Source organism: Sorex fumeus, unplaced genomic scaffold (genome assembly GCF_029834395.1).
Source record: "Sorex fumeus unplaced genomic scaffold, SorFum_2.1 ptg000006l, whole genome shotgun sequence".
Taxonomy (NCBI): Eukaryota; Metazoa; Chordata; class Mammalia; order Eulipotyphla; family Soricidae; genus Sorex; species Sorex fumeus.
The window spans coordinates 10463590-10489456 of record NW_026606063.1 but is presented as its reverse complement, the minus strand read 5'-3'; the positions used below and the strand labels follow the sequence as shown (position 1 = coordinate 10489456).

At 54.0% G+C, this 25867-nt stretch overlaps 1 protein-coding gene across 1 annotated transcript; it reads left to right on the top strand.

Annotated features, from left to right (window-relative positions):
* On the top strand, positions 1 to 25627 carry TRIM54 (tripartite motif containing 54). Its single transcript, XM_056126766.1, has 9 exons — positions 1 to 417; positions 17406 to 17578; positions 18495 to 18666; positions 22911 to 23006; positions 24298 to 24531; positions 24687 to 24709; positions 24829 to 24953; positions 25057 to 25149; positions 25505 to 25627. Exons 1-9 carry the CDS (start codon positions 250 to 252, stop codon positions 25513 to 25515), a joined length of 1095 nt encoding a protein of 364 aa, XP_055982741.1. The 5' UTR covers positions 1 to 249; the 3' UTR covers positions 25516 to 25627.
* The last annotated feature ends 240 nt before the right edge of the window (positions 25628 to 25867 follow it).

Here is a 25867-nt window from a genome sequence, read left to right as displayed (position 1 = left end):
GTTTCGGGGTGGGGGCAGACGCAGGGAGGCAGGCGTTAGATAACTCTCCAGAGGAGCAGCGTGGAGAGAAGCCCTCAGAGGAGCAGGCAGGGACGGGGCGGGACATCTGAGCCTCTTCAAGAGGGAGTGAGAGAAAGGAACGGCGGGCGGGAGTCACAGGCTGTCCAGAGCCCACGAGGAAGGGCCCAGAGGCAGTGAGGAGAGGCCAGGACCAGGGCCAGGGCCAGGCCGGGCACAAGCGCAGAGGGGATGAACTTCACGGTGGGTCTCAAGCCGCTGCTCGCGGATGCGCACAGCATGGACAACCTGGAGAAGCAGCTCATCTGCCCCATCTGCCTGGAGATGTTCTCCAAGCCGGTGGTGATCCTGCCCTGCCAGCACAACCTGTGCCGCAAGTGCGCCAACGACGTCTTTCAGGTGCGTCTGGGCCAGGGCCGGGGACAGGGCCGGGGCCGGGACTGGGACCAGGGCAGGGGACCACCGTGTGGGCCGAGGGCTGTTTCTCTGCAGGGCAGAGCTGGGCGCCCAGAAGGGCTCTGGTGGGAGGCTTGTGAGAAGGGTGGGGGCTCTTCCAGTCTGGGTCCTAGCAAATCCTAAAGCGAGCATGAGTCAGCAGCTGCTGGGAGGGCCGGGGAGAGCCCGGGGTGTGGGGCAGCTGCAGCCTCTCGATCCACCAAGGGGGGAAACCCCAGAGAAACGGGACGCGGGAGGGAAGCAGACCAAGGTAGACGGGACTGCAGAGCTGTGTCTGCAATCCAGTGAGGGGTTTCAGATTTTTGTTGTTGTTGTTTTGGGGTCATACCCAACAATGTTTAGGCTTGGCTCTGCACTCAGGGATAACTTCTAACAGTGCTCAGGGGACCTTGTAGGGTGCCGGGGATGGAAAACGGATCAACGGTGTGCAACACAAACACCCTCTTGCGGATTTTGAAGATAAGGGAAAAGTGGAGAACATATCAAAGAGAGAATGAAACGCTAAAAAGTAAATTCTGTGAGAAAGATCTACTGTGGCAATGACATGATTCGTGTTTTAGGCAAAGGTCTAAGCTTCCATCTTTGGGGGTTGAACTAGAGGGAGAAGGAGGAGGCTGGGAAGTTCACCCGAACTAACGTTTATGCCTGGGCGAGGGGCCTCATCATTAGAAAGGATTTGGCGCCAGTTCAGCAGAGAGGAAGCAGAGAAGAACGTTTACTTGCCAGAAATGCACCCAGTTTGGGCTTGTTTGTGGTGGTCGGATGAAGCAGAGGGAGTGAAGTCCAGAGCCTGTTTTTGCTGCTATGTTCGACTAGGACAGGGTTGTCTTCCTGCTCTGGGCCCCTGCTGTACCTCTAGGCATCAAGAAGAGGGAAGGGAAAAGGCATGCACACACACACACACACACACACACACACACAGCTTGCAGACAAAGTAAAGTGAATAGATCAGAGCTCGCTGGGTTGGTCTGCACAGTGGGGATAAGGAGCCCCAAGAACACGTACCTTTTGCGTTTGAAATGATGAGATGTGAGATGTGTGGATCACCAGTGATATTTAACTGTAAACATGTGCTTCCGCCTTCAGTGCTATGGGCCGGTTTGTGGAGGGGAAATAATGGGCTGCTGTGGGTCAGGCCCCAGCAGTGCCCTGGGCACCTCACCCTGGGGTGCTGTCAGTTCTCTCCACTGAGTGTCCAGGCAGGTACTCTCTGCTGCCTGCTTCCTATGGACACCCAGTGCCCTCTTCTTTTCCTCACAGTGGTCAGACCTGCCATTACTTGATTCCAGAGTATCCAAGAGCCAGTGATTCCCCCTCTTGGGGGCCTATACTAACTGCCACAACCTGTTCATCGTGGTATCTTCAAGTCACAGACAGACGGTTGTGCCTTGCTTGCCATCTTGGTTTTCCTCTTGGTCTCAGTAATGCTCAACTTCCTTTAGTTGAGAAGTTTATGGGCCAGAGAGACTGTCCCAGGCCGAAGGCTTGCTTTGCACGTGGTTGACCCACACAGTCCCCAAGCCCTGCCAAGAGTGACCGCTGAACACAGAGTCTAGAATAAGATGGGTCTGGAGCAATAGTAAGCAGGTAAGGAGCTTGCCTTGCATGCTGCAGACCTGGGTTTGATCATTGGCATCCTATCTGGGTCCCACGAGCACTGCCTGGAGTGATTTCTGAGTGCAGAGCCTGGAGTAACCCCTGAGCATAGCTGGAGTGACCCCAATACAAAAACAAAACAACAACAACAAAAAAGAGGAATAAGCCCTGAGCAACACTAGGTGTACCCCAAAGTCAGAAAACAACAACAGGGGCTGGAGAGATAGCACAGCGGGTAGGGCATTTGCCTTGTACGTGGCCGACCCGGGTTCAATTCCCAGCATCCCATATGGTCCCCTGAGCACTGCCAGGAGTGACTCCTGAGTGCAGAGCCAGGAGTAACCCCTGTGCATCGCCAGGTGTGACCCAAAAATAAAAACAACAACAAAACAACAACAACAACAAGAAAGAAAAAAAAAACAGAGGTCTAGGAAGGAATGGTAGGAAGATTTGGCCATCTCGTCTCATGAATTTGGTTTTCAGTTGTTGGTTGTTGGTTGTTTTGGTTTTTATTTTCATTCTTGGGTCACAGCCAGTGGTGCTCAGGACTTACCCCAGGCTCTGTTCAAGGATCACTTCTGTGGGTGCTCAGTGGACCATTTGGGGTACCAGGGATCAAACCTGGGTCAGCTGCATGCAAGGCCACTGTACTATCTCTCCGGCCCCCAACCTTCTAGTGAGTTTGTAGAGACATGTGTTTTCTTTAGAGCCTGACATGTGTGAAGCAAAGAGAAGCTGGGGAAGTGAAGTTCCCTTCAGAGGTGGCTGGGCATCAGGGACATGACAGGAGCCAATGCTCTGCCAGAGGGCAGAAAGGGGTTTAAGTGCTTCCCCTGTTTGCGTCAACCCTCCGACACTGTTCAGGACAGTTTTACAGGACGTTGAGCCCACAAAGACCCGGGAGTGGCCTGGGTGAAGCCCTGTGCAGAATACTGGGGCCAGAGATTGATTCTGGAACTGTGGGATAACATCTTTCCAGGTACTGAGCACCCCACGGCCCTCCATGGGGAGAAGGCGAGGGCTCACTTCCTGATGCCTTATTTGGGGAGGCTTGGTGGGAGGCTGACCCAGTTCCTTGGCCGCTCTTATCTATATCCATCTCAGCAGATCTCCCTCTGAAAGATGAACAGATTTCGTTTTTTCACACATTGCCTCCACATTTTGACAACTTGAAGCATAATCAGATTGTCTGTTTTCTAAGTACAGGGACAAGAATAGGACTTTTGGTTCCTCTAGTCTAAAATCCCTTAGGAATACTAGCCTTAGAATGTTGTCTAGAAAGTTAACAGGACTTAGATGCGTGAAACAGTCTTTCGTTTACACGTGTGGGTGAGTACACACACACACACATACACACACACACACACACACACACACTCTGTTGTTTTTCCAGTTTCAGAACTCTATATCATGAAGTTTTTATCTTCATCTCGGACCCCTGCACCCCTTTTCCAGATGGAGGTAACATTATAGTCTTTCCTTAAAATTTACCTTTAGGGCCCTGAGCGATAGTACAGGGATTGGGCACTTGCTGGTTCGATCCTTCGCACCCTCTCTGGTCCCTGAACATCACCAGGGGTGATCCCTGGGCACAGAGCCAGAAATAAACCCCTGAGCACCCCTGGGTGGGGCCACCTCAAACAAAAACAAAAAAGAAAAAAAACACAAAAAATTTTATCAAGGGGGCTGGAGCAATAGCACAGCGGGTAGGACGTTTGCCTTGAACACGGTCGACCCGGTTTTGATTCCCAGCATCCCATATGGTCCCCTGAGCACAGCCAGGAGTAACTCCTGAGTGCAGAGTCAGGAGTAACCCCTGTGCATCGCTGGGTATGACCCAAAATGCAAAAATCAAATCAAATCAAATCAAATAAAAAATGTTGAATGGTAATCAAATTTACTTTTAGGGCAGAGAATGTGGCCCCGTGGTGAAGCCTTGTAAGCAGGAGACCTGGGTTTAATCCCTGACAGCAAAATACAGTTTCCCCTTCTCGTCCCTCACTTGCTTGTCTGCTTATTTCCTCTCCCCTGGTTGATGGTCCCTAGTCACAATATTTGAATCTCTGTCTTTCTTTTCAGATACTATGGAGTGTTTCATTATTAGGACTAAGCCCTAGTAATCAGTCTTCTAAAACGTGTTTTGGGGGTTGTTCTTTGCAGCGCTAGGGATTGAACCCAAGGCCTCACGCCTGTAGCCAAAGGGCTCCAGCACTGAGCCAAGCGCAGCCCCACCCTCCACAGCATCATCAAGTGTGGTCCAAAAAACCAAAATAAATAATTCAATTAAAAAAAAAACCATTGTGATGGACAATGAAGATGAGCGGGAAATTTTATAACATCAGGTTAACAAAAGAGCCAGAAGCGAACTGTGAAAAGTTGAAACACTCCCTTAGGTGGAACTAGAGACATAGTGCGGCTAGTAGGGCATTTATTTGCCTTGCATGCGGCTGACCCAGGTTCGATCCCCAGCACTCCATGTAGACCCCCAACCCCTGCAAGGTGTGATTCCTGAGTGCCAAGCCAGGAGTAAGCCTGAGCACTTCCGGGAGTGACGCAAAACCAAGAACCAAAAAAGAAAACAAAACCAAAAAAAAAAAAAATACATCACAGGGGCCAGTGATATGGCTCAGTGGGCAGAGCACAGGCCTTTTCTCCGTGGGGCCCAACAACAAGAGTGACCGAGGCAGTGGTCAGGGTGCGGGAGGACGCCTCCACCATACTCCCAGCACAATGCCTTCCAGTCTGTGGGCTGCGGTCCAGCCCTGCCCCAGCCGTGCTGTGACACAGCTGCCCCCATGACGACTTTCCTTCGAGCTGTGATTCGTGTCTGCTTGGGAGCAGAACAGACACATCAGCCCCTGATCGCCTCCCTCCCCATCCCCACACCCGCTCCCACTCAGCCACCAACGAGAGGAAAGCTGTCAGGAGTGGCGCTTCGGCACAGACGCGGCCATGTGTGTCTGTATTTGTAAACTCGGCTCCCTCCTCAGCGCCTTCGTTTATTTTTATACCTGCCCCCACTTCTCCGGGGGCACTCGCAACCTGTTGTCAGCGAACAGACACCCAGAAGGCTGGAACGAGGCTGTTTGCGAAGGATGTTTCTGGACGGCGTCCATTTAGGGAAGGAGAGAAGGGAGAGAGGCAGGGGCCCACGTGTCTCAGGAGAGGGCGGTGTGGGGAAGCCGTGAGCTCTATTTTGCTGCACCCCACCTGCAAGTCTTCTGGGACGGGGCTGCGCTTTGGGTCACACCGGGCGGTGCTCAGGGATCACTCCTGGAAGTGCTTGGGGGACCCTGTGGTGCCAGGTGCAAACCAGGATTGGGTCATACGCAAGGCCCAAGCCTTCCCAGGTTCTGTCTCTCTGGACCCCCGTTCTGATCCCGACAGTTGTCCGTCAGCACAGTCCATGATAAACCCTCCCCCCGCCTGCCTCTCTGGGTCCCCTACTTGCTCACCCCCATCTCAGGCAGGTTTCCCTGAGAAATCAGTTCACTGAAATTTTGGAACTGCGTTAACCCGACGCAGCTTTGGGATCTTCCAAGGAGAACATCTGGATGGGGCCTTGGTGCTACTGGGCATGGGTCCTTCATGACAGGAATCAGGTGGCTGGTCATATGACAGGAACCAGGCCCTGGCCCCTCTCCTGGCCACAGGCACATGGAAAGGCCCAGGGTGACATCTTGGGATTCCAACCGATCTCACAAATTCCAGATGTGTCATTAGGACTTTTACTTAAGCCTTTCCAGGACCAGGGAGATACTCAAAGGGCTGGAGCACAGGCAAGGTCTGTCCCAGGACCACACGCTTCCTTGAGCACTTCCAGGTTTGGCACCGAAAAATAAAAACCAGGGGTTTGAGGGATAGTATAGAAGTTAGGACGTTTGCCAGGCAAGTGACCAACCCAGGTGTGATCCCTGGCACCCTCTGGTCCCCCAAGCACTGTCAGAAGTGATTTCTGAGCCAGGAGTAAGCCCTGAGCATTGCGGGGTGTGGCCCCCCCAAATAATAAATAAATAAATAACAATCAAATGAGAAAAGTAAAAGTAAAAAACCAGATGAGTGTCCTGGACACAGGAACAATAACAATGAAGGGTAAGGATGAAGGATGGTGGGAGAAACAGAAATATGTGACTATATATATATATATATATATATATATATATATATCGATTTGCTCGAGCGGGCCCAGTAACGTCTCCATCATGAGACTTGTTGTTACTGTGTTTGGCATATCGAGTACGGGGAGCTTGCCGGGCTCTCTGAGAGAGGTGGAGGAATCGAACTCGAGTCGGCCATGTTGGCTGCATGCAAGGCGAACGCCCTACCGCTGTGCTATCGCTCTATAATTTTATTTTTTTGCTTTTTGGGTCATATCCGGAGATGCACAGGGGTTACTCCTGGCTCATGCACTCAGGAATTAATCCCAGCGGTGCTCGGGGGACCATATGGGATGCTGGGAATCGAACCCGAGTTGGCCGCGTGCAAGGCAAACGCCCTACCAGTTGTGCTATCGCTCCAGCCCTGACAATATATTTTTGACTTGACTCACTCTTCTACTTCCCAGCCTTCCTCCCAGCCAGCCCCAGCCCAAGCCTCTGTTCCAGGCTTTGTGCTGGGGTCATCAGGAAGGACTGGTGCGTCACTTAAAATCTCTCCCTGGACACAGCTCAGCCTGTTTATTGGCGGAGGGGGGGGTGTGCGTGGAATGGGGGGAGGGCTGGCCTCACCTGGCAGTGCTCTGCAGTGCTCAAGGCGTTTTCCTGGCTGTGCTCAGGACTGACCCCTGGTAGGGAACCATCTGTCATGTGGGGGGTTCAAATCAGGGTTAGACGCAGCCCCTCAAGCCCCAACACATGAAGCTTTGACGAACACACAATTCCTCAGGGCTCTCTAGCTCTTCTGCTATTTTTCGGTCTCCTACCCACCATTTCTCCACAGGTTTTCCAGTATATTCCAACTGTGTGGTGCACTATGCACTGTTGACCGGTTCACGTAGTTGGGGAAAAGAGGCTTCAAGTTCCCACCTCACCTCCTGGGCCCTTGTCCTGACTGATGTCACTGTGTGTGGCCAGGAGGGGGGAAACACCCCAAGATTAGTGCGTTGGATTGGGATCCACATTCCCAGAGCATCAATCTAGACAGAGCAGTTCCTTTTTGTTTGGTTTTGGTTTTGGTCTTTGGGTCACACCCAAGGTTTACTCCCTGCTCTGCACTCAGGGATCACTCCTGGCATTGAGCCCAGATGGGCCGTGTGCAAAGCCAGCGTCCTACCCTCTGTTCTATCAGTTTAGGCCCAAGATGGGCCATTTCTACCCGACACTGGGGCATTCAAGGGTAGCAGAAGGTAGAAGATACTGTCCAGCCTAGAAGGGCAGCAGTCATGGCCTGCTGTCCCCCAAGAGTCCTGAGCACAGCCCAGAATTAAGGACCACATGTTTATCCCATTTCATTCTCATGGGGATGCAGAACAGTTCTAAGCTGTCATATACTGGTTTCCCCAGCCTTCCCTGCCCGTCACTGCTTTTCTGTGTTTGACTTTTTGGGTCACACATGGCAATGCGCAGGGGTTACTCCTGGCTCATGCACTCAGGAATTACTCCTGGTGGTGCTCGGGGGACCATATGGGATGCCAGGGATCGAACCCCGGTCGGCCACGTTCAAAGCCCACTGTACTATTGCTCTGCCTCAGTCGTTGCAGTCAGTCATGCACCTGCTCTCCTTGCTTGCAGGGAGCAGGGGGCTGAACACATTTGGTTACAATGTCTGCACAGGGGCTCACCCCAATTCCTTTCATCCAGCTACTGGCACGTACTGTGGTTGCAGTACTCACATGCATCGCAGGGGGCGCTGTGGTGCACACACATGCCCTCCCGCCCTGGTGCTCACGGGAAATCAATCACATGCTTTGTGCATTTGTTGGTGATTTTCTTTTTTCTTTTTTTTTGCAATGCCAAGAATTGGATCCTGGGTCTCATACACGCGAGGCAAGTGTCACAGCTGCACCGAGTCACATCCCCAGCCCCCTCAAACCACACACTTCATTATGGCACTGAGACCGCCCCCTCCCCCTCAGCAAAACACCAGGATTATGCTGGGGGCACCAGGGATCAAATTCAGCCTCAAACTCAGGATTATTACCAAGTAGCAGGTGATTTCACCACTGAGCCATTGGATGATATACTTTTTGTCTGTGGGTTTTGGGCCACACCTGACTATGTGGTCCAGAGTCAGTCAGACCATACTCATGCGACCATATGGTACTGGGAATCAAACCCAGGGCTCCCATGTGTGACACTCAAGCTCCAGTCCCCCAAGCCAGCCCCTGGCTCCTGGCAATCTAGCTCTGGGGTTTGTATGAGGACCATTAATATCTTGGCCATGCTTCATGATTTCTGGATCTTTCCATGCATGGTTAGAGAGAAATATATAAATATATGCCTCTCGGAGAGTGCAGCAAGCTACCGAGAGTATCCCACCCGCACGGGCAAAGCCTGGCAAGCTCCCCATGGCGTATTTGATATGCCAAATACAGTAACGACAACAGGTCTCATTCCCCTGACCCTGAAAGAGCCTCCAATCATTGGGAAAAGACGAGTAAGAAGAGGCTGCTAAAATCTCAGGGCTGAGAGGAACAGAGACGTTACTGGTGCCCGCTCGAGTAATTCGATGATCAACAGGATGACAGTAATAGTGATACAGTGATTCCATGCATGGTGCCATTCGGGTTAGGGAGAGTTAGTGGATACTATTTCCATCTTACAGAGAGAAAGCAGGAAAAAAAATACAGCCACACACACCGAGAGAGCCTTAAATCTGGATATTCAAACCCCCTCAGTGGGATTTCCTCTTCCTGTCACTGTTGTTAGCGTGTGAAACCCTACTTGCCGGGGCTGTCTACCTCGTGGGAACGAGGGGATTCAATAAAGAACAGACACTTACATGCAAAACAGTGCCCATCAGCCAAGTCTTAGTCTGGATTTTACCACAAGTAAGAAAACAAACCTTGGTGACAAAGTTTCCCTGTCAAGCTCCCCCCACCCATCTTGTCCCTACAGACTGGTTTCTGGTGACTCTGTCCCACCACTCGTCTGCTCCGCCTACCCCTTATCCCTGAACATCCCTTCCCTGAACTCACAATCCTTGAAGCCCCCTTTCATTCAGGTCATTTCAGTTTTGCTTTGGGGGCCGAGATGCCACATTCGATGATGCTCGGTGCTTGATGCTCAGTGCTCACTGTCCCAAAATGGAACCGAGGCTCCTGCATGCAAAGCTCACGCTCAGCTCACTGTGCTCTGTCCCCAACCCTCTGCGGTCCCTTATCAGTGAAGAGTATTTGTGTATTTTCTCAAGCCCATCCTCTGCAGACACTTTCCATCATTTCCCACCCTTCCTACTGTGCTGGATTTTTGTTTGCTTGCCACGCCCAGCGATGTTCAGGGGTTTACTCCTGGCTCTACACTCAGGAATCACTCCTGGTGGTGTTTGGGGGAATCATATGGAATGCCAGGGATTGGCTGTGTGCAAAGCAAATGCCCTACCCACTGCACTATCGCTCCGGCCTCTTAATATTTTTTTACGGGCATACACCTGGTGATGTTGTCCAGGGCTTACTCCTGGCTCTGTGCTCTAGAATAATTCCTGGTGGTTCTCGGAAAACCATAGAAGATGCAGAGATGAAACCCTGGTCAGCCACGTACGAGGCAAGCGCCCTGCCCACTGTACTGTTGCTGAGACCTGCCCCTGGTGATCTCTCTGCCCAAGAGTACGAGCTTCAAGGGTTGTTGTTTTTTCTTGTTTGTTTTTGTTTTGGGGTCACACCCAGAAGTTCTCAGGGATTACTTCTGGATCTGCACTCAGGAATCAAGGGACCATCTGGGATGCTGGGCTCGGACGCCGGTCAGCTGCATGCACGGCTAGAGCCTTACCCACTGTCCAACTGCTCTGAGAATGTAAGCTTTAGAAAGGCTTCCATGCAAAGAGCCAACCCTAGTATTTTTTGAGAAAAAGAGGGGCCCAGGTCATTTCCTCAAAGTCCCATGGAAAACCCCATAGCCGAAACTGTCCCCACACTGTGTTGTCCAAGGAGTAGCATCGGCATCCAGTATATCCGGGACCGCTGACATTCTCAAAGGCCAGTAGGGGCAGAAAGCTGACCTGCAGGAACATCTAGATCGAACCAGCAGAAGGAGGCTGGGTGGGGTCTGGGGTACACCCGCAACTTCAGCCTCATTCCTCTTCCGGAGCTGGACCATCGCTAGGGGCCATCTGTGCTGTCATTCAACCCAGATGGTCCTCGGCTTGCCGTGGTTCCACTAGAGATCTTTCCACTCTTAGATGGTGTGAAAGCGTGACATAGCTCAGAGAAACGGGACTCCTAACTTTGAATCAGGGAGTTCTGATTCTCACTTCCAGTTCTGCTCTCTGTGGACGGCAGTAAGTTCTGTGCTAGGAGGTTTTGCCCACACCTGTCCCAGGTCTCTGTGCATGTTTCAGGCTGGCGAGCTAAGCCAGCATGAAGATTAGGCGCATCATAAGTGTTCAACCCGCGCTAGCTTCCATTTACAATGAGCTCATCATCAGGTAACGTCATACGTCAAGAGAGAACTGTGTTTCTATTTAAAGCAACTCATTTTCAGGGGGTTGAGAGATAATTTAGGGGTTAAGGTGCATGCCTTGCACTGGATTGACCCCAAGTAGATCCCAATACCACGTAGAGTCAGTCCCCTGAGAGTATCCTGGAGTGATCCCTGAACACAAAGCCAGAAGGAAGCCCTGATCACAGCGGGTGTGGCCCCCAGACCAACTAATAAAAAAACTCACCTTGGGCCAGAGAGATATAGCCAAGAGCAATCTCCAGGCACCGAATCTGGAGTGACACCCTCGGCCCCTAGCACTGCTCGGTGTGGCCCCCAAGCCAAAATCACTAAATGAGATTCTGGAAGGGGATGATTCTAAGAACTAGAGCATGTGCTTTGTACCCGGGAAACAACCCCCCTTCGTACCCCACCCCCAGCAACTGCTGGGTATGACTCAAAAAGAACCCCGTCAAAATGAATAAAAGCACTTGGGGCTGGAGCAATAGCACAGTGGGTAGGGCGTTTGCCTTGCACACAGCCGACCCGGGTTCAATTCCCAGCATCCCATATGGTCCCCTGAGCACCGCCAGGGGTAATTCCTGAGTGCAGAGCCAGAAGTGACCCCTGTGCATCGCCAGGTGTGACCCCAAAAAGCAAAAAAAAAAAAAGAGTAAAAAAATGAATAGAAGCACTCATTCTGAAAACTTAGCTATTTGATTATATCATCTTTTTTTGGTTGGGGGGGTGGCATATCTAGGGGTGCTCAGGGCTTACTCCTGGCTTTGTGTTCAGGGATCACTCCTGGCAAGGTTCAGGGGTTGAGATGGGGTACCAGGAATTGAACCCAGGAGGGTCACATGTGAGGCAAGTGCCCTACAGGCTGTACAAGTGCTCCAGCCCTCACTTTCATCTTTCTAATGACAACATTAAAGGGCAATCACTAGTTTTATAGGCTTTATTTTGTAAAACACATTCAAGCAAACATACACAGGGGCCAGAGTGACGGTACAGCAGTGAGGAGTTTGCCTTGCTGGGTTCAATCCCTTCATCCCATATGCGGAGGGTGCACAGGGAGGGGTACCCCTTGCCCGAGCACCGCCAGGGGTGATTCCTGAGTGCAGAGCCAGGAGTAAACCCTAGGCATTGCCAGGTGTTGCTCAAAAACAAAAACTAAGTAAAATAAAATAAACACGCACAATTAAAATGCTTCCCCTTCCAGGAGCGAACACGCTTCCTGTTTGTCATAGATTCCTGCACTCTGCCAGGGTAACACAAGCAGGGCAGAGAGACAGCACAGGGTTAAGGTTCGAACCCTGGCATGTCAGAGGGCTCCTGGACCGAAAGTAGCCCCAGCACTTTCCCCACCAGGAAAGCCCAGTGAGAGTCACGTGGCCAAGATAAAGTTCCCGGTGCGGTCACTGGTCAGTTCTGCCCCTACTATCACAAACACATCTGGACAAGCAAAGGAAGTGGGTTGGGGTGAGGGTTGGAGGGGTTGCTGGAGCAACCAAAAAAGAAAAGGGTTCCAGGGGGTACAGAAGTAGCCAGCCAGACGGGGGGACATGAGCTGGGAGAGGGAGGGGACCTCAGGATTCTGGGACGGGGAGCCCCAGCTCTGAGGCCACATGTTAGGAGGCAGAGGGCCCACCCTCGCACCCCTGCCTATGAGCGTCAGCAAATGACTTGGGGGTGAGAGCCTGGGCACTGAGGCCTCCTCCGTGCCCCTGGTCCCCAGAGGACAGTGACCAGATGGATGGGGCATTGGTGAGGAGGCCTGTCCCTCAGTCCAGCGCAGGTCAACAGGGCATGGGGGTCTGACTGTCGAGGCTGATAGAATCTTGCCCTCGTGCTGGTGACCAGGAGCTTTTGACTTTCCTCCTCCTGCTCCTGCTCCTCGGCTTCTTCCTTCTGACTGTGCTCAGGGCTTACTCCTGCCTCTGAACTCAGGGATCACTCCTGCCAGGGCTCGGGGGAACATATAGGATGCTGGGGACAGAAGCCAGATTGACTGCGTGCAAGGCAGGCGCCCACCCACTGTAGTATCTCTCCAACCCTCCTTCTCTTGTTTTTAAAATATCGTGCTTGGATAGCCAAAATCTGGAAAAAAAACCTGAGTGCCCGAGAACAGATGACTGGTTAGAAACTTTGTGTACATCTACACAATGGAATACTATGCAGCTGTTAGAAAAGATGAAGTCATGAAATTTACATACAAGTGGTACTACATGGAAAGTATCATGCTAAGTGAAATGAGTCAGAAAGAGAGGGACAGACATAGAAAGATTGCATCCATCTGTGGAATATAAAGTAAAAAAATAGGAGACTAACACCCAAGATAGTTGAGATAAGTACCAGGAGGGTCACTCCATGGCTTGGAGGCCAGCCGCACATGCTGGAGGAAAAGGCAGCTCAGATGGAGAAGGGAACACCAAGTAAAGGGTGTTGGGAGGATCCTCCCAGGATGGGAGAAGCATGCTGAAAGTAGACTACAGACCAAACATGATTGCCACTCAATGCCTCTTTAGCAAACCACAGCACCCAAAATGAGAGAGAGAACAAAAGGGAATGCCCTGCCACAGAGATGGGGTGGGATGGGGAGGATGGGGGGTGGGAGGGATGCTGGGATCATTGGTGGTGGAGAATGGGCACTGGTGGAGGGATGGGTACTCGATCATTGTATATCTGAAACTCAAGCACAAAAATTTGTAAGTCTACAACTGTGCCTCATGGTGTTTCACTAATGAAATTTTTAAAATAAAATAAAATATCGTGCTTGGGGCCAGAGAGGCAGAGTGGGCAAGGTGCTTGTCTTGCATTCAGCTCACGCAGGTTCTAGCCCTGGGACCATATACCTGAGCTCTACGAGGAGGAAGCCCTGAGCACGGCCTGGTGTGGCCCCCAATTCAAAAAACAACAAAGTTGTGTTGTTTCTTGCTCCGAGACTTCCTCCAAAGGATTTTCTCCATCTGCCTTTGCTTGCAGAGTGTTTTCCTGCTCTTTGGGGGCGGCGGGGGGCGGGAGGCAGTGGCTGTAGGGTGCTCTGGGCCCTGCTCCCGGCGATGCTCAAAGCCAACAGGGGTGGACGGCTGCATCCCAGGGCCCAGAGCTGAGTGACCACTCCCACCCCGAGGAACCAGTGCTCCCCAGGGAACTCAGAGGTCCTCGTGCCCTATGCCATCTCCCTGTCCCTTTCTGTCCCCTCCTTTTGGACACCTTCAGCCTCCACTCCTCCGAACAGGCCTGAGACTGGGACAGATTCCAGCCTCAGCCCCTTTCTTTCCCTTCCCACTGTCCTCCGAAGTAGGGGACAGCCTGAGTGTTGTCCTTGGGGCTTTATTGCTTGGGGGCCACACCTAGCAGTGCTCAGGTTTCTAGCTCTGTACTCAGCGATCATTCCTGGAGGGCTCAGGGGCCCACAGTGTACTATGGGGGTGGCAAATGCCTTCCCACTGTACTGCGACTCCAGCCCCCGGGGTCATACTTGGCCGCATCTCTGTTCAGTCCTTTGGCTTCACAGGCCAGTGGAGGGGTGTGATCAGCGTTCCTTAAAGGTTGATGGTTCCTGAGTGATCGTGGGGCCTTGGGTATTTTTCAGAGAATCTAACAAAAGAAGCTCAGGAGCATCTGAGATCCGCGGCCTGGCTGGGGCCTCCTCTGGGATTTGAGTTGTTTTGGACAGAGGAGATGACTTGGGTTGCAAGCTACGCCCACTAACAAGCACCCGCGACAGGGACTGGCGTTGAAGGGTTTGATCTTGGCCCAAGTCACATAAGCACCACTGGATGAGGCCTCTGAACAAAGAAGTGACAGTTTAATCCATTCCCTCAACCCAAAGGTACCCACAGGTTCTCGTTATAAGAAGGACAAACACACAAAGCAGCCTGGATCATCCCAGCTTTTCTATTTTAGTTCTGTGACAGGCTAAAGTAAATGTTCATCAGAGTCTCTAGGATACACACACACACACACACACACACACACACACACACACACACTTGTTTGTAATTGAATCACTGTGAGATACAGTTACAAAGCTTTCAACATTGAGTTTCAGTCATACAATGATCAAACACCCATCCCTCCACCAGTGTACATTTCCCACCACTAATGTCCCCAGTATTCGATATGCCAAACACAGTAACAACAAAGTCTCCAATGGAGACGTTACTGGGCCCGCTCGAGCAAATCGACGATCAATGGGAGGGCCTTTACCTTACCTTACCTAATGTCCCCAGTAGCCCTCCTGCCACCCACATCCCACCCCACCCCCTGCCTCTATGGCAGACACTTTCCCTCTTTCTCTCTACTTTTGGGCCTTACAGTTTGCAATACAGACACTGAGAGACCATCCTGTTTGGCCCTTTATCTACACACATCTCCCACCCCGAGCGATCCCTCCAACCATCATTGACTTAGTGATCCCTTCCCCATCCCAGCTGCCTTCCCCCCCAGCTCATGAGGCAGGTTTCTAACTGTGGACCGATCCTCCTGGCCCTTGTCTCTACTGTCCTTGGGACACACACGCTTCGATCTGTGCGCCTCACTCTCCCTGCAGTGACACAGGATTATAGCAGACACTCATCAGGGCCACCCCTGCAGGCCGGGGACTGTTCTCCGCCACCTCTGGGAGGATGTGGTCTTCCAATGGTTTACGGGATAACACTGGCACAGAAAATCCCAAACGGGGCTCCGGGGATGGTTCCCTGGCAGACGCTCCTGCCTTACCAGTGTGAGGCAAAGAACCCCGGGACCTGGTGTCACAGCCCGGCTGTCCGGTTCCCTCCATGCCCCAGACTCGGGTAATCTGTATTCAGTAGAGCAGGACTGCTGCCATGGTCACCCTCCACGGACACACCACCACACCTGAAGTGGGGAATGTGCCGTGAGCACCACAACCGGGTCTCTGTGGGAGCCCAGGGGTGACAACGACAAAAGCAAAGGGAAAAGAGGGGAGGGAAGAAGCAAGGACCCGGGTGGAAGGGCAGTGGTTAGGGTCATGCACCCAACCCGAGGTCCAGCCCCATGTGGACACCAGCCCTACCGGGGAGGTTGGGGTCCCCCCCGATGCCTCAGGGCCTGAGTGGCACTGTGTCCTCCTGCCTCTGTTTGCCAAGAGTCATCACCGGGGCCCCCAGACCTTTTGGGCCCCACTTGGGAGGCACAACCCCCCGAAAAGGAAAGAAACCCCAAAATAATTGTTTCAGGAAAATGAAAAATTGTTTTGTTTCTAAATGAGAATCCAGAGAGGCAGTTCAGGTGTCTCATTAGAGATGATTTGTTGCTATTCTCAACCCCCCACCCCCATGCCTCGTAGCTCAGAAAGGCTGCTGCAGACAAGCCATTTCCTCTACATTCCAGACAGCAGGAAGGAGGAGGAAGAGGAGCAGGGCATGAGCTTCGTCTTAGAAATACTTTCTAGGTGATGGAGAGGTAGTGCAGCAGGTAGGGAACTTGCCTTGCACGTGGCAGACCCAGGTTTGGTTCCCGGAATCTCATATGGTCTCCTGAGCCCACCAAAAGTGATCCCTGAGCACCACCAAGTGTGGACCAATGCTCCCCCACACACCTCCAAGAGAGATACTTCTCAGAAGGGCACAAACATTTCCATCTCCTTCCCGCAGCTGAGCTCAGTCACTGGGTGCAGTGGCAGGGAGGCCGGACGGCTGGTGTGTATTCTGCGACTTCCTAAGTTTGAGGGGCCCTGAGTGATCGGACCACGGGTCAGATACTTGGCTAGCATATGCCAGCCTGTGTTTGATCCCCAGCACCCCGTATGGGCCCCAGTCCCTGCTGTAGTCTCAGGAGTGAGCCCTGAGCACGGCTGGGTGTGGACTCAAAGTCAAACAAAATTTAAAACTCCTAAAAGGGGTGCCTATGAAGCCGGTTCCCCCAGTCCCTCACCTCTGCTGCTCCTCACAGGGGGACACCGTGCACCCAGTCACCTCTGTCCCCCATTCCTGAGCCGCACCCTACTTGTACTTGCGCCCACTCAAGCCAGTGGGGTTCTGTGGTTCCCAAGGCACATGGCGCCCAGCCACGACGGCTGCAGAGTCTCAGTCCCCAGATCCTCGAAGGAAATGTGGACTGTCCCAGGGAGCGGCTTGGGGCGTCCCCTTGGCTCAGAGCCAGTCACGGTGCACTCTGTCTTCAAGGGCAGGAAGAAGCGGGATCTTGAAGCACAAGCGCAAGGAGGTGATGTGCATCCCTGGAAGACACCCTCCAACCTGTCACCCCCCTAGTGGGGCACCTGCTCCCTCATCCCCAGGGACCGAAGCTTAGTTGTCTCACACCCAGAGCCTAGCGATTATGAGCACACCCTGTATTTGTTGTCGAATGAATGATTCAATCTAGTCCTTATTATTACTGTTGTTGTTGTTGTTATTGCTGTTGTTTATTTTGCTTTGGGGGGCCACATCCGATGATGCTCAGGGGTTCCTCCTGGCTCTGCACTCAGGAATCACTCCCGGTGGTGCTCAGGGGACCATACGGGATGCTGGGGATGGAACCTAAATCAGCCGCTAGCAAAGCAAATGCCCCTCCCTGCAGTACTCTGGTTCTAGCCTGATACTCCTTATCATCATTCCTTTGCTTGTGGCACCACTGCCAGTGGTGCTCGGGCTATACTCGACTGGTGCTCCGGGGTCACTCTGGGAGGAAGCAACAGAACTCCACGCCTCGCATCTTGGCTGCTCTCAGACGTAGCCCGGTCACCGCCCCCAGTCCCCGCCCGGCTGCCCTCTCACGCGCCTGTCCCCACAGGCCTCGAACCCGCTGTGGCAGTCCCGCAGCTCCAGCACGGTGTCCTCGGGAGGCCGTTTCCGCTGTCCGTCCTGCAGGCATGAGGTCGTGCTGGACCGCCATGGAGTCTACGGGCTGCAGCGGAACCTGCTGGTAGAGAACATCATCGACATCTACAAGCAGGAATCGTCGCGGTGAGTGTGGGCCGGGCCACCAGGCTGGAGGGACAGCCGCAGCACGCTGCAGTCTGGAAATGAGCAGCCTGGACAACTCCCCCCCACCGCCCTGGGAGGGACTTCCCCCCCCCGCCACCCCCAATTCAGTGGTCTCTGTTTCCTGGCCAGGCGACCTCCTCGCCCATCTCAACCTGCAGAGGCACTGGCTGTGCCATGACTGTTTCTTTCTGACCTTTATCATTCTGCCACCTGCAAAGTTTCTGTCCCCTGGAATAGATCATCCTTTTTTGGGCTTTTATTTGAAGCCATACCTGGTGATGCTCAGGGGTTACTCCTGGCTCTGCGCTCAGGGAACCATAAGGGATGCTGGGGATCTAACCCGGGTCGGCGCCATACGAGGCAAGCACCCTACCCACTGTGCTTTCTCTCTGGCCCCTGGAATACGTCATCCTTGGACTCACCTCCTTTACCCCCTTAAGATCTTTCTATTCTAAAATGAAAAGTTTGCTTTTGTTTTGGGGACACATCCAGCTGTGCTCAGGGCTCACTCCTCATTCTGAATTCAGGGATCACTCCTGGTATGGCGAGGTTCAGGGGACACTATGGGGTGCCAGGGATCGAACTTGGGTCGGCTGCATCCAAGGCAAGTGCCCTCCCTCTCCACTGCACTATTGCTTGTACCCCTGAAATGAAGAGGTTTTATTTTGAATTATTGCTTTTTTTTTTTTTTGGTGGGGGCAAGGCAGTGTTGAGGCCTATTCCCAATTCTGTGTACAGGGGTGACCCCTGGTGGTGCCCAGGGGACCATATTCAGTGCCAGGGATCCAACCAGGGTTGGCTGCGAGCACAGCATGAAGAGATCTTTCTACTTGGGAGAGCCCCGCGCGGCCTTGCCACAGATGTTGGCGTGGCCCCTGACCCGTTGCCCCCGCAGGCCGCTGCACTCCAAGGCCGAGCAGCACCTCATGTGTGAGGAGCACGAGGATGAGAAGATCAACATCTACTGCCTGAGCTGCGAGGTGCCCACCTGCTCACTCTGCAAGGTCTTCGGTGCCCACAAGGACTGCGAGGTGGCCCCACTGCCCACCATTTACAAACGCCAGAAGGTAGCCAGCAGCAGAGGGAGCAGGCCCGGGGATGCGGGGCTGAGGACAGGGACGACTTCCGCCACCGATTGCGGGCACGGTCAGGAGGGGGTGTCCGGCCACCTGACACACAACTCAGGTGTGGCCTCGTGTGAGCTCCTTGACTTTGCTGGCGAGGGAGGACAGAGCTTCACTCTGAGAGTTGCTCTAAAGAGCCAGTTAGGAATGAAGCCTTCAGCGGCCAGAGAGAGAGGACAGAGGGCAGGGCACTTGCCTTGTCGGTGGCCGACTGAACTCGATCCTGGCATCCCATATGGTTCCCTGAGCACTGCCAGTAGTGATTCCAGAGTGCAGAGTCAGGAGAAAGCCCTGAACATCACTGAGTGTGGCCCCCAAATAAACAAACAAACAAAAAATGAGGCCAGCAGAGGCTAGGGTGGCCAAGCCTAGACTCTCTATCTGACACAGATGGATTTTAAAATCATCCAAGTGGGGCAGCTGTCTGAGAGAGAGAACACTTGCCTTGCACACCGCCAAGCCTAGTTTGATCCTAGGTACCACATATGATCCCTCAAGTCCCACCTCTGTGTGTGGAGCCAGGAGTAAGTCCTGAGCACTGCTGGGAGTGACCTCAAAACAAAGCTAACGAGATCATAGAGGGGCCAGGCCGGAGTTCTCTAAGAAGGGTTGTAGGTCAGGGTCAGGGTAGGGGAAGGAGCAAAGTGAAGGAGCCAGAGTGATGAGCACAGAAAAGGCAGGTGGTTCCCCAGACAGCAAACGTGGGCATCTCACTGATTTCCAGAGCCAATTCTCTACTTCCACTCTGAGAGCGGGGAGTCCTGCACTGGAACCTCCCCAAGAATCTCAGGATAATATGGAATCCCGGGAACAGGTGGGGCTGTAACACCTGGTTCCTGCCAGGAGCGAAGCAGAGTTTCAGTGGAGGCCTTTGGGTTCTCCTTTAGATTAAGAACAGCTGGAAGGAGCGGGGGGCTGGAGAGATAGCACAGCAGGTAGGGCGTTTGCCTTGCACGCGGCCTACCCGGGTTCCATTCCCAGCATCCCATATGGTCCCCTGAGCACCGCCAGGAGTAACTCCTGAGTGCATCGCCAGGAGTATCCCCTGTGCATAGCCGGGTGTGACCCAAAAAGCAAAAAAGCCAAAAAAAAAAAAAAGAACAACTAGGAGGAGCGGGGGGCTGGAATGATAGTACAGCGGGTAGGGTGTTAGCCTTACACGTGGCCAATCCAGGTTCAATCCCTGGCATCCCACATGGTCTCTCAAGCACCGCCAGGAGTCATTTCTGAGCGCAGAGCCAGGAGTAACCTCTGAGCAAAGCTGGGTGTGACCCCAAAAGCAAACAAACGCACAAACAAAAAGCTAAAAACAGGGGCTAGAGTGAGGACAGCAGGAAGGGCGTTTGCCTTGCACACGGCTGACCAGGTTTGATCCCCGGCATCCCATATGGTCCCCTATACACTGCCAGGAGTAATTCTTGAGCAGGGTAACCCTTGAGCAATGCCGATTTTGACCCCCCAAAAAAACAACAACAATGACAACAAGTTATTCACAGGGCCAGTGAGACAGTTCAGTGGATAGGGTGCGTGCCTTGCATGCAGCTCAACTGGATTTCAAATCCCAGCACCCCATATGGTCCCCTGAACCTCACCAGAAGTGACCCTTGAGTGCAGAGCCGGGAGCAAGCCCTGAGTACTACTGAGTAAACCAAACCAAAAAAAATTTACTCATAGGTAAAGGTATACTCAAATCAGCGGAAACAAAAAAAATGATAGACCTGGATCCCTGAAGAGGCCAGATATTGGAATAATTATTATCATTTGGATTTTGAGCCACATCTGGCAGTGCTCAGGGGGTTACTTCCAGCTCAGTGCTCAGGGTTCAGTACTGGGGGTGCTTGAGGGGGTCAGAGGGGTTGGGGGGCTCAATCAGCCCACTGAACTATCTCTCGGGCCCCAGACATGGATATGATCAAAGTCGTATTATGTGTATATATTGTGCATAAAAGCACTGTAGCACTGTCCTCCCATTGTTCATCGATTTGCTCGAGCAGGCCCAGTAACGCCTCCATTGTGAGACTTGTTACTGTGTTTGGCATATCGAATACATCACGGGGAGCTTGCCAGGCTCTGCCGTGCGGGCGAGATACTCTCGGTAGCTTGCCGGGCTCTCTGAGAGGGGCGGAGGAATCGAACGTGGGCCAACCGGGTCAGCTGCGTGCAAGGCAAACGCCTTACCCACTGTGCTATCGCTCCAGCATTATATGCTTTTGAAAGTGGGGAGAAACTTCTTGGTATGCCTCCCCCCACACACACACACAAAGAAGACAGTAGTGGATTTGAGGACCAGAGAGACAGTACAGAGACCAGTGCACATGTCAGGCATGTGGCTGGCCACTATTTGATCCCCCAATACCACACGGTCTCCTAAGCCCTACAGGGTGCAGCCATCAGTTATAGAACGGGTGGCCTCAGTACTCAGTACTGCCCGGGTGGCCTGAGTAACCCCAGGGCCTGAGCAGCGCTGCATTCTTGGGCCCTAGTGCCAAGCTGCTGGCCCAGTGGCTTTCTGAGCAGCGCTTGAACAACTGTTACAAAAAAAAAAAAAACATCCATAGATGCAGAGCCAGAGAGATAGTACAGCAGGCAAGGCACTGGTCTTGCTTGTAGCTGACCTGGGTTCGATTCCTAGTACCTCAGGAGGTTCCCTGAGCACTTCCAGGAATGATTCCTGAGGACAGAGCTAGGAGTAAGCTTTGATCAGAGCTGGGTGTGACCCCCAAACCAAATATAAAATGAAAAAGCAGGGGTTGGAGAGATATTACAGAGAGTAGGGCATTTTCCTTGCATGCATCCAGCCTCAAGACCCCATATGATTCTCAAGCCCACCAGGAGCAATCCCTGAGTGCAGACCCAGGAAAATCCCTAAACACTGTGGGGTGTGGCCCCAACCCCCCTCCCCCCAAAAAAAGACACTCCAAAAAAAAGAAAAAGCAAAATATGAGTTAAGTAACAGATTCTTTTGAAGAGAGAATTAATGAAGAGAAGAGTGGACTGAAAAGAATACCTTCCAGGGGCCAGAGCAATAGTACAGCAGGGAGGACACTCACCTTGCATGTGGCCAGCCTGGGTTCAATCCCCAGCACCCCATATCTTCCTCTAAGCTCCCCCGGAGTGAGCCCTGAGTTCAGAGCCAGGTATAAGCCCTGAGCATCACCAGGTTTATGGTGAAAAACAAACAAACAAACAACCCTCTCAAGTGTAGCACTGCAGATGCAAAGGGCTGACACCTAGCTGATCAGTCACAGGTGAGAGAATAGAGAAATGGAGGTCCCTAATGGTTCAGGGTGGAAGCTGACACAAGTCTACAGGCAGAGCATCTGGCCCAGAGCCTGGGCTCTGATGAAGATTTGACCATCTTCTCCTTTGTTCCCTTCTCTTTTCAGAGTGGAGCGCGTAACTCCTTCCTTTGCTTTTGGAATCTATAGATTGTGTTTCTGCACTTCCTAGCTCAAAGGTTCTTAAACTGTGGGTCCTGGCCCTATATAGGCTCTTGTAAAGAATGAGGGAGTGATGGGGAAAAAATAGCATTAGCCAAAGACTTCTTGATGCCTTTTACACAGTGGCCGAACAATCCAAACTTAATTTTTTTGTGTGTGTATGGAATGAGGAGGCACACCCAGCAATGCTCCTGGGTTACTCTTGGCTCTACACTAAGGAATTATTCCTGGAAGTGCTCAGGAGGATTATGCGGGATGCCAAGGATGGAACCCGGGTTGGCTGCAAGCAAGGCAAGCTCCCTACCTGCTGTACTATCTCCCCGGCCCCACAGTTCCTTACCCGCTGTACTATCTCCCCGGCCCCACAGTTCCCTACCCGCTGTACTATCTCCCCGGCCCCACAGTTCCCTACCCACTGTACTATTTCCCCGGCCCCACAGTTCCCTACCCGCTGTACTATCTCCCCGGCCCCACTTAAATGTTGAACAAATCCAAGGTGCTCCAGCAGTGCTGGCCTGAGAGACATTTCCTGGGGGAAGGGGTGGTAAGCGGAGATGATGAGCCCTGATGTGGTCTCTGGAGCAGCTGCCCTGCCGGTGCCTGGGGGAGGGGGAGGTTTCTCCTAGGATGAAGGTTTTTTTATTGGGATGTGGGAGGGACCTAGAATGAAGCCAGGTGCTCAGTGCTGACATATGTAATGGTGTGTGTGTGTGTGTGTGTGTGTGTGTGTGTGTGTGTGTGTGACAGAGTGAACTCAGCGACGGCATCGCGATGCTGGTGGCAGGCAATGACCGTGTGCAAGCAGTGATCACGCAGATGGAGGAGGTGTGCCAGACTATTGAGGTGAGCTGGGTGGGCGGGGAGGCTGCTGGGTTGGCTGATGGGTGGGTGACAACTAGTGGCACGTGCTTAGCTGAGCGACTTGCTTTCAAAAACAGAGCCCAATGGGGCTAGAGCGAGAGGACAGCAGGGAGGGCATTTGCCTTACACACGGCCGACGTGGATTCAATCCCCAGCATCTCAAAAAGTCCCCCAAGCCCACCAGGAGTAATTCCTGAATGCAGAACCAGGAGTAACTCCTGAGCATCACTGGGTATGGCCACAAAACAAACAAAATACATTAAAAAAAAAAACAACAGAGGCTAAGGGGCCAGAGAGTTAGTACAAAGAGTAGGGCTCTTGCCTTGCATGCAGCAGACTCTGTTTGATCCCTGGGACCCTAAGTGGTCCCCAGCTCAAGAGAAGTGATCCCTGACACAGAGCCAGGAATAATCCCTGAACACTACTGAAGGTGGCCTCAAAACCAAAATAAAAAAACACAGAGGCAGGCCAGAGAGATAGCACGGGGGTGAAGGCACTCGCCTTGCATGTGGTAAACTCCATTCAGCTCGTGGCACTGCCGAGAGTGACACCCCCTCCACCAAGCACAGAGATATGAGGGGCTCTCAGGAATTGTCCTGTATGACTTCCTCCCAATGAAGTGAATAACAAATGTAGGGGCCAGTCTAGAAGTGTTGGTGGGGAACCTGGGACCACACCTGCCCCAGCGCCAGGGGTCCAGCCCCTACATGGAGGTCTGTGATCTGCCATCTGAGTTAGCACCTCTGGGTTCGAATCCCAGCCCTGTCCTTCCCCAGCTGGTGTCTTTGGCCCTCTTGCTGAACTTCTCCAGCCTTCGGTTCTGATTTTTCCTCCATCAAATGGTTATGGTGAAATGACACACAGCGAGTTCACTGGACCTTTCGAGAACAAATTGTGATCACACAAGTGAAAACCAGGACTTGGTGGAGCTGCCTTAAAAAAGCATATTAGTGGGGCTGGAGCGATAGCACAGCGGGGAAGGCGTTTGCCTTGCTGCAGCTGACCTGGTTCGATTCCCAGCATCCCACATGGTCCCCTGCGCACCGCCAGGAGTAATTCCTGAGTGCAGAGCCAGGAGTAACCCCTGTGCATTGCCAGGTGTGACCCAAAAAGAAAAAAAAAAGCATGTTAGGATAAGATGGAGGGCAAAAGACTCACGTTCCTTCTCGCTCTCTGGACCGTTCTCTAAAGGGCTGTGGGCGGGGCCGCGAGGCCGGAAGGATGCTCACTTCGCAGAGCGGAGGCCTCACGCTCGCTCGCGCCTGGCTTGCAGGACAACAGCCGCCGGCAGAAGCAACTGCTCAACCAGAGGTTCGAGACCCTGTGCGCGGTGCTGGAGGAGCGGAAGGGGGAGCTGCTGCAGGCGCTGGCCCGCGAGCAGGAGGAGAAGCTGCAGCGCGTGCGCGGCCTCATCCGCCAGTACGGGGACCACCTGGAAGCGTCTTCCAAGCTGGTGGAGACGGCCATCCAGTCCATGGAGGAGCCGCAGATGGCGCTCTACCTCCAGGTGGGCCGGGGAGGCGGCCCCGCTGAGTGCCTCGTCTTTCGTTGGACGGAGACGGGCACCCCTCACCCGCACCCCGCAGGGCCGCGGTGGGCATCGGCCCCGGGAGTCCCCCGACTCATGCTCCCGCTTCTGTTTCCCACCCCCCACCCCTGCAGCAAGCGAAGGAGTTGATCAATAAGTGAGTAGGCAGCGCGGGGAGGGAACGGTGGGGACGGCGAGGGGCGGGGGCGCCCGGGGCCCAGGGAGGGGTGGCGGGGACCCCGGCAGTGCCCGACCCGCCCGCCGCGGCCGTCGCAGGGTCGGGGCGATGTCCAAGGTGGAGCTGGCGGGGCGGCCGGAGCCGGGCTACGAGAGCATGGAGCAGTTCAGCGTGGGCGTGGAGCACGTGGCCGAGATGCTGCGGACCATCGACTTCCAGCCCGGTGAGCGCGCGCGCGGGGCGCAGGGGTGGGGATGGGGGTGGGGGTGGGGGGCGTCGCCCGCGCCGGGGAGAAGCGGGGCTCACGGGCGCGTGCGGCGGCACAGGGGCCTTCGGAGACGACGACGACGACGACGCCGCTCTGGACGCGGAAGACGGCGGCGCGGGGCCCGAGGAAGAGCGGCTGGACGCGCCGGAAGGTGAGTCGGGGCTCGGCGGGCCGAGTCCCCGCGCCGTTCCCGCGCCCGACCCGCCCGTCTCTGCGGCGCCTCCCCGCCTCGCACCCCGCCGCGGCCCGGGAGCGCCCCCTCGGGTCGGCCGGGCAGGGGGTCCCACTGTCCCCGCGCCGTTCCCGCGCCAGGCCAGCCTCTGCGCGAGGCGAGCGCCTCCTGGCGCGCGTGGAGAAACGCTTTCTCCCCAGCGGCCCGGTTCCAGCGCGCTTTGGGGGAGCCCGGGTGGTGCCGGGGGCCCCAGGGAGAAGGGAGTGTTGGGGTTTCGGAGTTTCCCGGGCCCTTGGCAGGGCCGCCCACCGAAACTTTCTTTTCCCGACCACAGGGCTGCACTGAGCCGCGCCCTGTGAGGACCCCGCGCCCCCCCCCCCCCACCTCCCCCGGGCCGGGTGCTCTGCGCTGAGACCACGCGCCGCCCCAGCGGGGCTCAATAAAAGGCCGAACGCGACCCGAGCCGCTCCTTTCTCTGCGTTCCCGTCTCTGCCTCTGACCACCGGGGGGGGGGGGGGGGTCTGGGAGGGGGAGTGGAATGAATTACCGGCACGTCCCTGATGCCAGGGACAGAGCCCCAAGCCCCAAGGGAAACGGGCGGCGGGTGGACCTGGCTGCAGGCCACACCCCTAGCCCCCCCGCAGCCTCAGGCCCCCTCCCCTCCACGGTTCCCGCGCGTCCCCGCAACACCAGCCTC

Excerpts from the sequence above, each read along its gene's own strand:
- TRIM54 (XM_056126766.1), top strand. The coding sequence starts at position 250 with ATGAACTTCACGGTGGGTCTCAAGCCGCTGCTCGCGGATGCGCACAGC. Across the intron at positions 418-17,405 it reads GCGCCAACGACGTCTTTCAG|GCCTCGAACCCGCTGTGGCA; the intron begins GTGCGTCTGGGC and ends CTGTCCCCACAG. Across the intron at positions 24,954-25,056 it reads GACCATCGACTTCCAGCCCG|GGGCCTTCGGAGACGACGAC; the intron begins GTGAGCGCGCGC and ends GCGGCGGCACAG.